Raw genomic sequence first — 15899 nt, 5'->3', positions numbered from 1 at the left:
AAAGCAACAACCTAAGTAGAGGGGGCAGCGCATAAACATAAAAGTTTAATCAGTTGTCGGAGGCCCGAGTCGGGGTCCCATTTGGAAGAGCCGGAATCCTCACGGCGGTGTCCAGCACAAGGCAAAGCAGAGGCTCGGGGTCAACCAAAAGTTAGTTGGTAGTTGAGTTGCTTTGAAATTCTTCTGAAATCTGGACCAAACCTTCGGATCGGATTGGGTGTGTAGCATCTGTTCTGGGGTGGAATATTTTCTGATGGGCGGCATCTCTGATTTTGCACCTTAACCCTGAGCTGTGGTTGTTCCTCCAACAGAAATCTCGAAACAGGCCGAAGGATTTCCGTGGATCGAAACTAACTAGGTGGAAGAAAGTGCGGCAGAAGGAAGAAAGTGGCAACGTCAAGTGGGCATCTAATGGTTGATCCTGTTGGAAGCAGTTTATTTCTTGTGAAAGTGGACTTGCCATTATACCTGTCTGTCGAGTGTACTTCAGACTAAGATAAGAAAGTTCAACAGGACAAGAGACAAAACGCTACAGTGCTTTTGTTTCGTTTTTGCCATCGAGCCGAGCAACACAGCTAAGAAGGTAAGTGTAGTTTTGTGTTTTTTTTTTGTTTTCTACCGTCTATTCTGGGCAGAATATCTTAATGTTTATGTTAGAACACGTTTCTGAGAGTTTTGTTTTGTAGCTCAATTGAGATTCTTGTGGTTGGTCGAAGATAAAATGTTCGTTACGTTATTTAAGTAAATAATATTTTAAAAAAAATCAGTTAGAACTTTTTAGTTTTTGTTGTTGTTAACACCTATGGATGAACAACCAAAGTTGCAAAATCATTTAGGTGAAACCAGGGATGATAACTGTCAGAATATCATTTAACATGGCTTCGAAGCCTAGAGCGACATTCATCAGTTTGAAAACATGTCCTTTTGGATTTTTTGAATGCCATCGCTTAGAAATTCCCTCGAGAAAATGTCAAATAACATTTGGGATGAATGACATAACTTGCATCGAGACTGTGATAGTCATTGAAAAAAAAAAGTTAAGCTAAGCAGATGAAAGTCGGTCATTGCTTCGATGATATTCAAATTAGCACTGTTCGGCACAAAAACGCTAATCCGTTATTCGCTAGTTAGTCCGCTACCTTTTCGTTAGCGGTTTAATTTTGCCGCTAAGTTTTGGTTGATTTGGCGAATTGAAAAGTTCCGCTAATTAAAGACCGCTAACTTCCATATATTTGTATCAATCTCTCGAATTATAAATGATAGAATAAACATTTTTCTTTAATCAAGTTAGGTGACATTGGGCATCATTCTGATTGCTTAATTGGATTCATAGGTGGAATGCGTACTCGAGTTAAAGAAATGATGTAGTGTCATTTTTCTCTCTTTTAGCACTTTTTTCACAACATTTTTAGAAGAAGATAATAATAAAAGGTGTTAAACAATATAAAACTATTTCTAACATCTCTTCATTAGCAATTGCTTTCAAATAGTTGATATATTTACTTTTCACAATACAGTTTTTTGAAGATATTACAGATTTGTTCATATAAAAATGCGATAAAATCACCATTGTAGCCTTCGGTCAAAGTTCAAATAGAAATTACATAAACGTTTGATAAAGCTCCAGTAAGTTTGAAAAAGGGGAAAACAGATTAAAGATTTTAAGTGAAGATAATGTAAAAAAAATGCCAAAACAACAAAATGGAATGAATTGCACAAAAGATTGTTTGCAACAAAATTGCATTTTATCTACTTTGCACAAAACCGGTAAATCGTATAAGTTTTTTACCAAAATTTAATTAAAAAAAAAAGATATAGCTCCCATCTTCCACATTCTGTTCTTTTGCTCTTGTAATTGTTCGAAAATTCGGTTGTTTTTATTTGAAGAACACAGAGACTTGTTAAAATTGCTATCTTTGGCAGTTTTGATTTTTCTCATATAATTTTATGGAAATTGGATCAATTTATCTAATTTTAAATTTAAACTTGAACTGAACTTGAACTGATACTGAACTTCAAACTTGAAACTTTATTTATTCCCCCTTTAGTTTTAAAAATCGAAAGAGGGAAGGGTGTGATTGAAGATTAATTTGATATTTGTTCCAGCCTTAATATTGGTCAACAGTTAGCGATTAGCGATTAGCGCTTTATGCATAAAGCGATAAGTTTTTCGACACATTCAGCGTATTTAATTAGCGATCGCTAACTTTATATGAGCTATCGATTTAATTAGCGGCGCTAATTTGTCAATTAGCGATGCCGAACACTGCAAATTGGCAAATGTTATGGCGACATTTAACATTTTGAATGTCATAGAATCATGTTGGTAACATTCATAGGAATCTCAATGAAATGTTTGAAAAACCTTGTTCCTTGTTAGTTTAATTCAGGAGAGTATTGGAAGTGAGATTTTGCCAATGTGTACTGGCCAATCTGGCAGGTTCCGGAATCCGAAAAATCAAAATTATCAGATTTTAACTTGCGCCACATGAATAGCAGGTCTTGATCTGAACATGATGGGAAAACGATTTTAGGCTCAAAAAAAAATAAATAAATAAATAAATACATTGAAAAATTAAAAATTTAGCCAACGTGTCTTAAATATTGATAAATCAAATAAGAAAAAATATTCAAATTTCCACCCTGAATGCTGGATCGTTCAAGAGTTAAAACAAATATATTGATATTCCCTTATACAGTCGTTCCAAACAATAAAATTCCATGTGGGAAAAATGCAAACGAGAAAAACGCGATTGAAATTTAAGCTATAGGATTTCCAATTTTTCTTTCAAATAAAAAATTCACCGATAGGTTTGTTTTGTAGTAAACAGATCAAATTAAATATTTTGCAATAATTTCAGCTAAATAAATTACATTTCCTTCAAAAAAGAAGAACCTAAAATCTTTTGAATGAAACATTTGCGTAGAATCAGAATGCATACAGATTCTATTTTTACAAAAAAAAAATGTCTCACGATTACAATTTTTATATATATACCGTAATCCGGGGTAATCTTGATCACTTTTTTCAATACTTTTTGATTTTTTTTTCTGTTTAGGGGAATGTGACATGTTTCATGTTTTTAAAACCAGTACTGGACTCCTATGAACATAAAATATGGTTGCAGAAATTTTTTGGACAACTTTAAGTTTGATTTAAAAATCGATTTCGTCTCTGTTTAGAATTTGATACATTGGGGTAACATTGATCAGTTTCTATTTTGACTTTTTTAACAAGTTTTCTTCATCATAAAGGATACAAAACATCGTCATAATTTTTGCAAATGCTTATTTATCAATTTTACCTTGCCTTTTAACGTTTTAATTTGAATACATTTATAATCTAAAAAATAACCATTTTTGTGCATACGTTTAAGGACACAAATTAAAATATTTGCTTAACAGTTTGAGCTACAAAATACAAATGAAATTTCACCTTCATACATTTCTCTTGGCCCTCCCACTATTTCCATTTTCATTTTTTCTTCAAAGTTAACCATTTGGTAGAATTCCTATTCATTTGTCCAATACGGGCTTACTCCTGGAAAGTGTCCTTGATTTTCAAATATTTGAAATTTATCACTAAATGACTTTAAAAAATAGCACGATAACTATATGTATACAAAAAAAAGTAGTTTTTTCACATTTCACAACCTGTTAGCTTCTAAATACTTTTTGGTTTCATCAGGAGATATGTTTGTTTGCGAGCCTTGGAAAAAATAGGCTTTCAAATGTTGAAAACAGTTTTCAAATAATCAAACTATAGACAGAATTATTGATGATAATGTGCAAAAATTTATAGTTGGTCAAAGATACCACGGTGATCAAAGTTACCTCGTTTCACGGTACTTCAGTTATATTTGCTTTATATATCGTTTAATTTCTATTTTTCCTGAAAAATCAAGTTAAACAGGTATTTAAGAAATAGGTTGCTCCTTGTTTCGAAAAATGTATAGTTAAATATCGATCTTGTACCCACCGAAAAGTGAAAATTTCTCTATAAAAGTTACTGATAACTCCTCGCTCCTCCTTCCCCCATTATTAAACCCTCATCCGTCCCTGAAATTTTTACCCGTTACTGTCCCTGGAGTGTCAATTTGACACTCCTGACTAAAACCAATATATCTCTCTTGTTTGCCGACCTCAGAATGTAACTCAAATGAGTTATAAGGATATATTTTTTTAATTTTTTTTTTTAAATTATGTGATTTAGTACAATTAATCGAGGCGATAGGACAAAAATCAACGGCAAAATAAAATATAAAAAAGTGGTGTAAAACAGTTTATTTCAACCAATAAATCGTCAAAAATGTTTAAGTTACACTATATAAATTTTGAAATGAGGATTGGAAAGTTGCCGTAATTTGGTACAGTTTTGCATTTTTAGATTTTCGAAATACGAAACACAGAATATTTTACGAATTTTCAAAGTTAGCTGTTTTTCGAACCATTTGTCAATTTCAACTTTGCACTGGATTTTGAGTAGGTATATGAATTTTCCTTTACGGATAAAAAAAAGCACAGTTAGCTGGTTAGGGTCATAGGCCCGGATTACTATTTTTGCTGTTTATTTTTAACCACTTAAATCATTTGTTTTTTACATGAAAGCTATTGTTGTTTTTATGAATGATTAGCTAGTAGCTTAAAAACTGTGATGGAAAATTATTTAATCTTTAAAAACATGAAAATCAATAGAAACTAACTAAATTTTACTTTTTTGAGAAATTTTTATCATATTTAGAACCGCGAAAACTAAACTTCCGATGGATTCCAGAAAGTTACAGAGCCGTATGCACAATATTATATGAATAAAGACTTGCCTCCTTCTTTCCGACTCCACCCAGAAATAAAGGGTCTGAACTTATTCGTATGTAAATATTTAACCACATTTCCTTTTGCTTGCTAAATTCTCGATTTCTTGTTCAGTTCATAAGTTTGTTCATTTTCAGCAGATTTATTTGTTATTCTCAAAATTTGAAGGCGCTTGAAACATCTTCAGTTAAATATATTTGTTTGATAACGTGCCTTTTCACAACCCTGGAATTCGTTAGTAGAGTACTATGAAAAGAGATGATGAGGTGGACTGATAGTGAGGAGGAAAATTATAGCTGGTGCTGACCAGCCTCCCGACGACCCATTGTTTCCCGACCAACACGAGTCTTGAGGACAGTTGCCGCCCGAAACACATCTCGATCGGTTTGGTCTGAGTTGACCCGAGAGTTTTTTTTTATATCGAGTTATCAATTTAAATTTAAGCCTAAAAATTGTTTTTAAAGTAAACCCAGTATTTTTAAGTGAAATTAAAGTGCATGTGTGCCCTCGAAGAATCGGCTTTATTATTTCCGTAAAAGTGGAGATAAGGAAAACCATCAACACTTAACATTGACGACCAACGCATCAGCACAAGGCCATTGTTCTACAATATTGCATGCTGTAGAACGAGGGGACGTCGGAGCCAACGGTCAGCCAGGTCATTGTTGGGATAGGTCGTGACAGTATTCCAAGGTAACTGCACCTATTTCTCAACCATTTGGTCCTTCGAACCGGATGACCTGGACCTTGGAAGCAGATTCGGAATATTTGGGGCTCAACTCGGAAGGTAACGCGACCATTTTGCACGCCATCTGGTCTGGTGCTATTGTTCGGTCGGAACAATTGGGCAACGCCATTAGTATTCCTGGCTTGGCGTGGTATCGCCATCTTCAACACGACAAATATCGTATTCGTTTGCCTGGGCAATTATCATCTACGGTCGGTCGATCACAAGGGTGATCAGGTTAACGGTGACCCAGCAAAACGAAGCAGATTCGGAAGAGCCAGTTGGTCCATTTGGTCGGTTCGGCGCATCGGTTCATCGGGTGGCACGATTTCGGGAAACGGGCGGTTTCCATTGGGTCGGTGGTCGATTGGTTCGGCAGCGGGGTCGAGAGCGGACAACGGTCGGCAAGGTGGCGAGCATTCAACGAGGTTCAACGCAGTGGTCATCAAGGTTGGTCCGGGTAAGCAACAACGGGTCAAAACGGGTCAATTAGCTATTCATCAGTCCATCTCAAGAGTGCTCCTTTGTTTCGGTTGTGATTACCGAGCTTCACGTTCATCTTTAAAAATTCCTCATCCATCAATCAACTCTAAGCAATCAACTTTAATCAGATCAACTCTAATTTCGACGTTCTTCAATCAACTTAAATCAAATCCAAGATTTCTCTGGTGGTTGTGCCGCTGCTAAAGTTGTTGCACTAATGCAAAATATCTAATATTGTGGTTGTTTAAACAAATTTGTTCGAATTTTGTGAGCGAAAAGGTTTCACATTTTGCATGGCATTAATTGAAACAAAGTTTATAAATTGTTTATGGTTGTAAATAAATATAAGAAAATAACTGACATAGATTACAATTTAATATTTGCGAAGCCCTGGGTAAGATTACCGGCTGGAAATCTATTTTCACTCCTTGGTTGGAAGTCAACTGGAATCAAGTTTTTCTTGTGGTCTTTGGTTATAACAAGTTGGAGCTAAGGTTCCTTTTATTGTTTTGTGGTTGGAAAAGTCCAAAATGCCTCCCAAGGTGTCCAAGTCAAGCAGTCTTAAGACTTTGCGTGTGAAGTTATCGGAAACGATTACAGACTTTGAAGATATTCGAAAATTTATCTCCATTATTGGGGAAACTACCACTTGTAGTCAAATCAAGGTAAGGCTGGAAAGACTTGATGATTTGTGGGAGAGGTTTAGCGATACAATTATTGAAGTAAAAACTCACGAAGATTTTGTGGCTGAGGATTTTAATTTTTCCAAAGAACGCCAAGATGTTAGTGATTTTTATTATGAAGCGAAGGCTGTCTTAATGGATAAGCTCAAGGATCTTCAGGAGCCTTTTGTGGATAGTGTAGATCGCTTGAATGAGACGTCTGCTCAACACACCTTAGATCACGTGCGACTTCCACAAATAAAGCTACAAACATTTAGTGGAAACATCGACGAATGGATGAGTTTTCGTGATCTGTACACTTCTCTAATCCATTGGAAGACTGATCTTCCGGATGTAGAGAAGTTTCATTATTTGAAGGGCTGTCTGCAAGGTGAGCCGAAGAGTTTGATTGATTCTCTCCAAATTACGCGGGCAAATTATCAGGTGGCCTGGGATCTTTTGGTCAAACGTTATAATAACAGCAAATTGTTAAAGAAGAAACAAATTCAAGCTTTATTTAAGCTCCCTCAACTTTCGAGAGAATCCCCATCGGAACTGCATGGTTTGGTGGAAGAGTTCCACAAGGCTGTTCAAATACTGGATCAGGTAGTTCAAGCTGCTGATTACAAAGATTTGTTGTTGGTACACTTATTAACCAGTCGTTTAGATCCAGTTACGCGTCGCAGTTGGGAAGAGCACTCAGCTTCTGAAGAACAAGAAACAATCAATCAGCTTATGGATTTTCTTCAGAAAAAGGTCACAGTTCTGGAATCTTTACCGGTCAAATCTGCTGAATCTAAATTTGTGCATCAACATCTTTCGAAACCACGGCTACCTTTTGTGAAAACAAGCTACGGGTCTTTTCAAACGTCAGGTTCTAATTGCCCCATGTGTTCTGGTGGTCATTTTTTGCACGAGTGTGCTGATTTTAAAAAACTCAATGCATCTGAAAGGGATTCGGTCTTATTGAAACAGGCGTTGTGTCGAAATTGTCTTCGAGCTGGGCATCAGTCAAGGGACTGCAAATCGAAATTTTCTTGTCGGAATTGCAAGGGACGCCATCACACTTTGGTTTGCTTTCGATATGGTAACGGAAATACTGCTAGCACAAGTAATTTAAATCATCGGAACAATGGTAATACGGTAAATGCTGCGAATGTCGAGTCAGACGAGTTAGAGAATGTCACGTCAGCGTCGGCGTCAGGTGTGAAGCGTCCATCTACGGTTTTGCTAGCCACGGCGGTTGTTTGGTTGGAGGATGAGCATGGCGTTAAGGTTCCAGCGAGAGCATTCCTCGATTCCGGGTCGGAATGCAATTTTGCTACAGAAAGAGTGAGTCAACTCATCAATGCAAGTCGGAAAAAGGTGTCGGTTACAGTCCAAGGAATTGGTCAATCAAATTCACAGGTGAAGCAACAAATTCAAGCAAAGATTCGTTCGAGAATTTCGGATTTTACTTTAATGGCGGATTTCTTAGTTTTGCCTAAGGTTACAGCAAACTTACCAACGCAATCCGTAGATATTTCGGGCTGGAGGATGCCCCAGGAAATAACTTTGGCGGACCCAGCATTTTTCAAATGCAGATCAGTAGATCTTGTCTTGGGAATTGAATCGTTTTTCTCGTTCTTCAAATCAGGTCGGGAAATTTCTCTGGGCAACAACCTTCCAACACTGATTGAGTCTGTTTTTGGATGGGTGATTTGCGGTGGTCAATCTTTATCAAAAACAAGTGACCAAATCACCTGTAATGTGTCAGTTACGGAAACTATAGAGGAAATGGTTTCCCGGTTTTGGTCAAGCGAGGAAATCGATGTTGGTCCCAGTTTTTCGCCTGAAGAAGCGCGTTGTGAAGAAATTTTCAAACAAGACGTTCAACGTTCGGAAGATGGCCGGTATGTTGTCAGTTTACCAAAGAACGAGGCTGTTATTCAGCGTTTGGGTGAATCGAAAAGAATCGCAATTGATCGCCTCAAAGGTACAGAGCGCAGGTTAGCACGAAATCCTGTTTTACACGATGAATATCATAAATTTATGAATGAGTACATTAAGCTGGGTCATATGCGGAAGGTTGAAGAAATGGATTCCAAGAAGCGGTGTTTTCTCCCACATCACCCAGTTCTAAAAGAGGCCAGTACAACGACTAAGGTTCGTGTTGTTTTCGACGCAAGTTGCAAAACTTCTTCGGGGGTTTCATTAAACGATGCCTTACTGTTGGGTCCGACAATTTAGCAAGATCTTCGATCTATCATTTTGCGAAGCAGGACAAGGCAAATTTTGATAGTTTCAGACGTCGAGAAAATGTTCCGCCAAGTTTACGTTAGGCAGGAAGACAGGCCTCTGCAGTGCGTTCTGTGGAGAAGTTCTCCAGAAAAAGAAGTAGACGTTTACGAAATGAATACGGTTACATATGGTACAAAGCCTGCTCCATTTTTAGCAACAAGAGCACTGAAACAACTAGCTATTGATGAGAAGGAACACTATTCAAGGGCAGCTCAGGTACTTCAGACTGATGTTTATATGGATGACGTCATTACGGGAGCAGACTCAAAAGAAGAAGCAATTATGTTGCGCCACGAACTCGATGCCATCATGAAGTCAGGTGGATTTTTACTTCGAAAATGGGCCTCGAACTGCCCTGAGGTGTTGGACGGCATTTCAAAGGAAAATTTAGCGATAAAGGAGTCGGAAGAAATCTTGTTAGATCCAGATCCGTCAGTTACAACCCTAGGTTTGGTTTGGAGGCCAAAATCGGACATTTTGAAGCTTAAATTTCAAATTCCACGGTTGGAATTAACGGAACAATTAACAAAACGGAAGATCTTATCAGTAATTGCGTCCTTGTTTGATCCATTGGGTTTGGTTGGAGCTGCTATTACAACAGCAAAGATTTTTCTACAATTACTTTGGACTTATGAAGATAGTAATGGTAAAAAACTGGATTGGGATTCACCTTTACCCAAAATGGTGGGTGAGGAATGGTGGAAATTCTACAAACAACTTCCCTTGCTGCAAGAAATTTCTATTGGTCGTTGCCTTATCATTCCCAAGGCTGTTTCGGTGGAAATACATTGTTTTTCGGATGCGTCGGTCAAAGCTTTTGGCACGTGTGCTTACGTGAAAAGCAAAAATGCAGAAGGCAGTGTTTGGATACGTTTAGTCAGTTCTAAATCCAAGGTAGCCCCACTCAAGTGCCAGTCGATTCCACGTTTGGAGCTGTGTGGCGCCTTGATGGCTGCTCAACTTTACCAAAAGCTAGCTGAATCTTTACAAATATCGTGTAAGGTACATTTTTGGACAGACTCCTCGTGCGTATTGCGTTGGCTGGAATCGACACCCACCACATGGACCACGTACGTTGCAAATCGTGTTTCAAAAATACAAATTATAACCGAAGGCCACACTTGGAGTCATGTTGCGGGAATTGATAACCCAGCGGATATTATTTCGCGTGGAATATATCCAGAATCCTTATTAGATAGTTCGCTTTGGTGGCACGGACCCAGTTGGTTGGTTATGGATTCAGAATTTTGGCCGAAACCGGTCGTACCTTTGTCAAGCGATGTTGAAAAGGAAAGATGTCGGAAAATCGTTGCCAATGTCGCTGCACCTTTTGCAGAGTTCAACATCTGGTACATCAGCAAACACGCCACATACACAGAACTAATACGAAGAACTGCATATTATTTAAAGGTCATGGTAATGCTGAAACTTCCTAAAGAGAAGCGGAAAGGGTCAGAATTTCTGACAACAGCGGAACTAAGGCATGCAGAATTTATCTTAATTTCCCGAGTTCAACGAGAAACGTTTCCCAATGAATGGAAGGCTTTGTCAGCTGGTCAAGTAGTTGCATGTAAATCCCCTCTACGTTGGTTCAACCCTTACATTTCACCTGAAGATGGAATCATGAGAATCGGTGGCAGATTAAATCGTTCACAGGAATTATCAGATACGAAACACCAGATTATTTTACCGGCAAAACACCTTTTCACTCGGAAATTATTAGAACACTACCATGGAAAACTGATGCATGCTGGTCCTCAACTAATGTTAGCCGTTATAAGGCTGAAATACTGGCCCCTTGGTGGGCGAAACTTAATAAGGCTTGTGGTCCATCAGTGTGTAAGATGTTTCAGATTAAAACCACTGTTAGTTCAACAGCAAATGGGAGATCTACCCCCTGCCAGGGCAACACCGTCTAGAGCATTTTGTAGAACCGGAATTGACTATTTTGGTCCTGTTCTTATCAGACCAGGGCCTAGGAGAGTAGCAGTAAAAGCTTATGTCGCTGTGTTTGTATGCATGGCGGTGAAGGCAGTACATTTAGAGCTTGTGTCAGACTTATCGACAGGAAGATTCCTTCAAGCTCTGAGAAGATTTTTTGGGCGAAGAGGAAAATGCCAAGAAATATTCTCAGATAATGGGACAAACTTTGTGGGAACCAAAAACTACCTTCAGGACCTCAGGCATCTTTTGCAAAATAAAGATTTCCAAGAGAAGGTTTCGAAGGAATGTGCCAATGATGGAATTAAATGGCATTTTAATCCCCCCAGTGGTCCGCACTTTGGTGGCTTATGGGAGTCAGCTGTTCGGTCTGCAAAACAACACCTTTTCAAGGTCATGAAGGAAACTGCGCTCTCGATCGAAGACATGACAACACTTTTGGTGCAGGTAGAAGCCTGCCTGAACTCCAGACCATTAACCAAGATGTCCGATGACCCTGATGACCTTAAACCATTAACACCTGCACATTTTTTAATTGGTTCTTCGCTGCAGTCGATTCCTGAAGAAGAGCTGTTGAAGGTTCCCTTTAATCGCATTAATACCGTCCAATCAGTACAGAAAAATCTTCAGAACTTCTGGAAGCGATGGAAAACGGAATACTTAAATCAGCTACAAGGAAGAACAAAGCGATGGCGCCCTGCTGTCTCGATAGATGTTGGTCGATTGGTGGTAATCCACGAAGATCATCTTCCTCCACTCAAGTGGAAAATGGGAAGAATTCACGAGGTTCATCCGGGAGAAGATGAAATTGTGAGAGTTGTTACTCTTAACACGTTCGTCGCCCAAAAAAAATCTCAGAGCATGAAAGTAAAGCGAGAGAGCTTCAGATTTACAACGCGTGGCAGAACTGAGCGGCAACCTTGCTTAAGAGAGCCGTCACCCATATATGGGTGACGTGGCGACGAACGTGTTAAAACGGAAAAGGGATTTTTGAAACGTCCAGTGGAGAAAATATGCTTGCTACCAATATCTGAATCGAATGAGTCAGAGGAAATTTTGTCATCGGAATTGAAAAAATATCAATAAAAATAGTCTGTATTATGTTCAGAAACTATAGTAAGAATGTGTCTGATAATTGTCAGAAAGTTTGTCGGAAAAGTCCGAACTATCAATTTTAGAGTTGATTGAATCAGAGATAATTGTCAGAAAGTTTGTCGGAAAGGTCCGAACTATAAATTTTAGAGTTGATTGAATCAGAAATAAGTTTGTCAGAATATTGACGGGTAATTGATTCAGAAAAAAGATACATTTTTCAGGGTGGGTGAGGATGTTTGATAACGTGCCTTTTCACAACCCTGGAATTCGTTAGTAGAGTACTATGAAAAGAGATGATGAGGTGGACTGATAGTGAGGAGGAAAATTATAGCTGGTGCTGACCAGCCTCCCGACGACCCATTGTTTCCCGACCAACACGAGTCTTGAGGACAGTTGCCGCCCGAAACACATCTCGATCGGTTTGGTCTGAGTTGACCCGAGAGTTTTTTTTTATATCGAGTTATCAATTTAAATTTAAGCCTAAAAATTGTTTTTAAAGTAAACCCAGTATTTTTAAGTGAAATTAAAGTGCATGTGTGCCCTCGAAGAATCGGCTTTATTATTTCCGTAAAAGTGGAGATAAGGAAAACCATCAACACTTAACATTGACGACCAACGCATCAGCACAAGGCCATTGTTCTACAATATTGCATGCTGTAGAACGAGGGGACGTCGGAGCCAACGGTCAGCCAGGTCATTGTTGGGATAGGTCGTGACAGTATTCCAAGGTAACTGCACCTATTTCTCAACCAATATTTGTACATGTTTAAACAATGTTTTCGATCTATTTCTGCCGAAAACATTTTAATTTTTTTTATTCATTTATTGATATGAATCAAAACTACCCTTCTACACTCATAGAAGAGGTCTAAAGAATGCGACTGACTACTTATTTCAACAACAAGACCCCTCAATTTTCCAAAGAATGATTTTGTTGCAAATCCCAAACATATCGTTCGAAATTTCATAACTTTTTTTTATCCTGCATTTACTCGGCTCTGTCGATTGAGGTTAAGCGCAATGTTATACCACAAACAAACAGACAGAACACTCTATTTTCATTCTTCGCAAAACGGATTTGGAGCTAGGCGATTGCGATGTCACCACCAGATAGCACCGCTACAGTTTGGGAGAAATCATCATTTTCCATCACGGTAGCCCTTGCGATTTTGTTTGTTTACTGTGACAACTCGAAACCTCATCAGTTTGAAAAAAGTGGAATGAATTGAGAATGTTTTTCAACCCGTGTGGCGGTATCTGGTGACATTTGACGAAAAACTAGATCGATTATGAAATGCCAAACGTTATTTGAAAATCCAGAGCAGAAATACAGGTAATTTTTATAAATCCAGAAAATCTAATTCGTTCAAACATTCTTTCAGAAGAGATGAAGACAAAAGTCATTTTTGAAGTAGGACAGTTTAACTCGAACCTAGATCTTACTTTACTTAGGAATAAAAAGTTTTGAATAAAGACGTTGTACTTTCAACTTTTGTAAGAATTTATAATTCTATAGAAAATTACATAATAACTTATTATCTAAATCTTGAAATATTTGAATACTTGGTTTTCGAAAGAAATTAAAATGAAAGCAAAGTGAAATTATTCCAGTTTTATTTAATGTACAGTAGACTGAGTCGATTTGGGATGATTTTTAAATTTCTCAAACCCTGGGGTCTTGAAAGCTTCGTTTTGGTATAAAACTCATCCATGATTTTTTGCCGAATTTTTTAGTAACGTTTACATGAGTAAATTTGAACTTTTTAGTTTGTATGGGAAAATTGAATATTTTGTACTGAAAAATCAACATCATTTTTGTTTTTTCTGTGGAACCGAGCCTGCTAAGGGTTTTTGTGCCAATTTATAAATTATTATTTAAAAGAAATTTTCCGCTGCCTCATGTAAACGTTACTAAAAAATTCTGCAAAAAATCATGGATGAGTTTTGGACCAAAACGAAGCTTTTAAGTCCCCAGAGTTCGAGAAATTCAAAAATCACCCCAAATCGACTCAGTCCAATGTCCAGCAATATTTTATTTTCATTTCACAGCTTTGTGATGCCCAATCTAAGAGTAATTAACTAGCAGTCAACATTCCCATTCCCAAGAGACCAACGAGCAGCACTGTGGAAGGAACTTTGCAGAATTATAAACTTCCTGTTCCTGCAAAATCGTTAAATACAATCAAAAGCTTCGTAAAAAACCCGATTTAATACACTTGACAGTGGATTGTAGCCTTTCTTACAGCCTGTAAATTATATTTGGGTACATATGTCACAAAATGAATTATGATTAATGAATTTCATACGCAGTAAATCCAAAAAGAATTCAGGAAATAAAAATTTGAAGTTTTTAATAGGATAAAAGTATTTTTATATAATCATAATTTTCATATCAATAACATTATTTGCAACTAATTGGAGATTTTTGAATGACTAGATTCTGGAATATCTTGTATAATTTCGTTTCTTTGATATTATAATCTAACTCAATTTACTCTTTTTGAAGTTATAGCATATGGTAACTTCAAAATGGAAGGGGTATAAAAATTAAGAATAAAATTTGAAAAATGATGCATGACCATGTATTTTAAATAATCCAACCTCTCAAGTAATGGAAACAAATACATTGATAAAATTATTGGATAAAATTTCAATTGCTAGAGTAAAATACGATACCGAAACGTAGAAAATCGGTAGAATTAATTTTGAAAATCAAAAATTTTGAAAATTTTGGAATCGCAATATTTTTAATTATGTAAGTTTGCCATTTTTTTCAATTGCCAAATTTTTCAATTTTGTCACTTTTGCCAAATTTGTCAATTTTGCCAGTTTTGTCAATTTTGTCAGTTTTGTCAATTTTGTCAATTTTGTCAATTTAGTGAATTTTGTCGATTTTCTGATTGTCAATTTGGCCAATTTTAACAATTTTTTTCAATTTTCTAAGATTTTGTCAATTTGTCAATCTCTTCAATTTTGGCAATTTTGTCAATTTGGTCAATTTTGTCAATTTTGCCAGTTTAATCAATCTTGTCAATTTATGAATTTTGTGGATATAGTGACTTTAGTCGATTTTGTCTTAGTCAATTTTGTCAATTCTGTCAGTACTTTAAATTTTGTCAATTTTGTAAATTTTATCAATTTTGTCAGTTTTTTCAGTTTTGTCAATTTTGTCAATTTAGTGTATTTTTTCGATTTTGTCATCGTCAATTTGGTAAATTTTGCCAATTTTCTCGATTTTGTCAATTTTATAAATTTTGTCAATTTTCATGATTTTGTCAACTTTGTCAATTTTGCCATTTTTGTCAAATCAGTGAATTATGTCAAGTCAGTCAAGTTTGTCAATTCCGTCAATTTGGTCTATTTTGTCATTTTTTTTTTTTCAATTTTGTCAATTTTGTCATTTTTCTTTTTGGTCAACCTGGCCAAAATGGTTAATTGGGATAGTTTTTTTCTGTTTCTTCATTCAACTTTGTCGAATATTATTATTAGTTTTTTAGCTTTAGGGGAGATGGGGGCATAATGGCCACCTTAAGGAAAACGGTTATTTAACCATAGCTATAATATGGAGGTTACATTATTGTTTCGTGTTCAGACACTTGAAAAGCCTATTCCCTAACGGGCTGAAACGTGAAAAACTAGATGAAAACGTTAAAAAACGCATTTCAAAATATTTTGCCATAAGCTGTAAACCAGCCACTGTGGAGGCATAATGAGAACCCCCCCTGAGGCAGTATGAGCACCATTAATCAGAGCAAGATGTGCGTTTTTGCCGGGGAATCTAGCAGCGAATTCAATTTGATGAAGTCAGGTGAGTCGTAGATTCACCAAACAAAGCAATAACAAAATAATCTAGGTCTGTTTGTAGAATACAAACAATTCACGCACGCTCATACATTAAG

At 36.9% G+C, this 15899-nt stretch overlaps 1 protein-coding gene across 1 annotated transcript; it reads left to right on the top strand.

Moving 5' to 3' along the window:
• The first annotated feature begins 6552 nt into the window (after positions 1-6552).
• LOC129753085 (uncharacterized) lies at positions 6553-8913 on the top strand. Its single transcript, XM_055748887.1, has one exon. It carries the CDS (start codon positions 6553-6555, stop codon positions 8911-8913), a length of 2361 nt encoding a protein of 786 aa, XP_055604862.1.
• The last annotated feature ends 6986 nt before the right edge of the window (positions 8914-15899 follow it).

Source organism: Uranotaenia lowii, chromosome 3 (assembly GCF_029784155.1).
Source record: "Uranotaenia lowii strain MFRU-FL chromosome 3, ASM2978415v1, whole genome shotgun sequence".
NCBI classification, from domain to species: Eukaryota; Metazoa; Arthropoda; class Insecta; order Diptera; family Culicidae; genus Uranotaenia; species Uranotaenia lowii.
The sequence above is the reverse complement of the archived record's forward strand: the minus strand, read 5'-3'. Positions and strand labels throughout refer to the sequence as shown.

What these genes read in the sequence shown, in the direction of transcription:
- LOC129753085 (XM_055748887.1), top strand. Translation starts at nt 6,553, where the DNA reads ATGCCTCCCAAGGTGTCCAAGTCAAGCAGTCTTAAGACTTTGCGTGTG.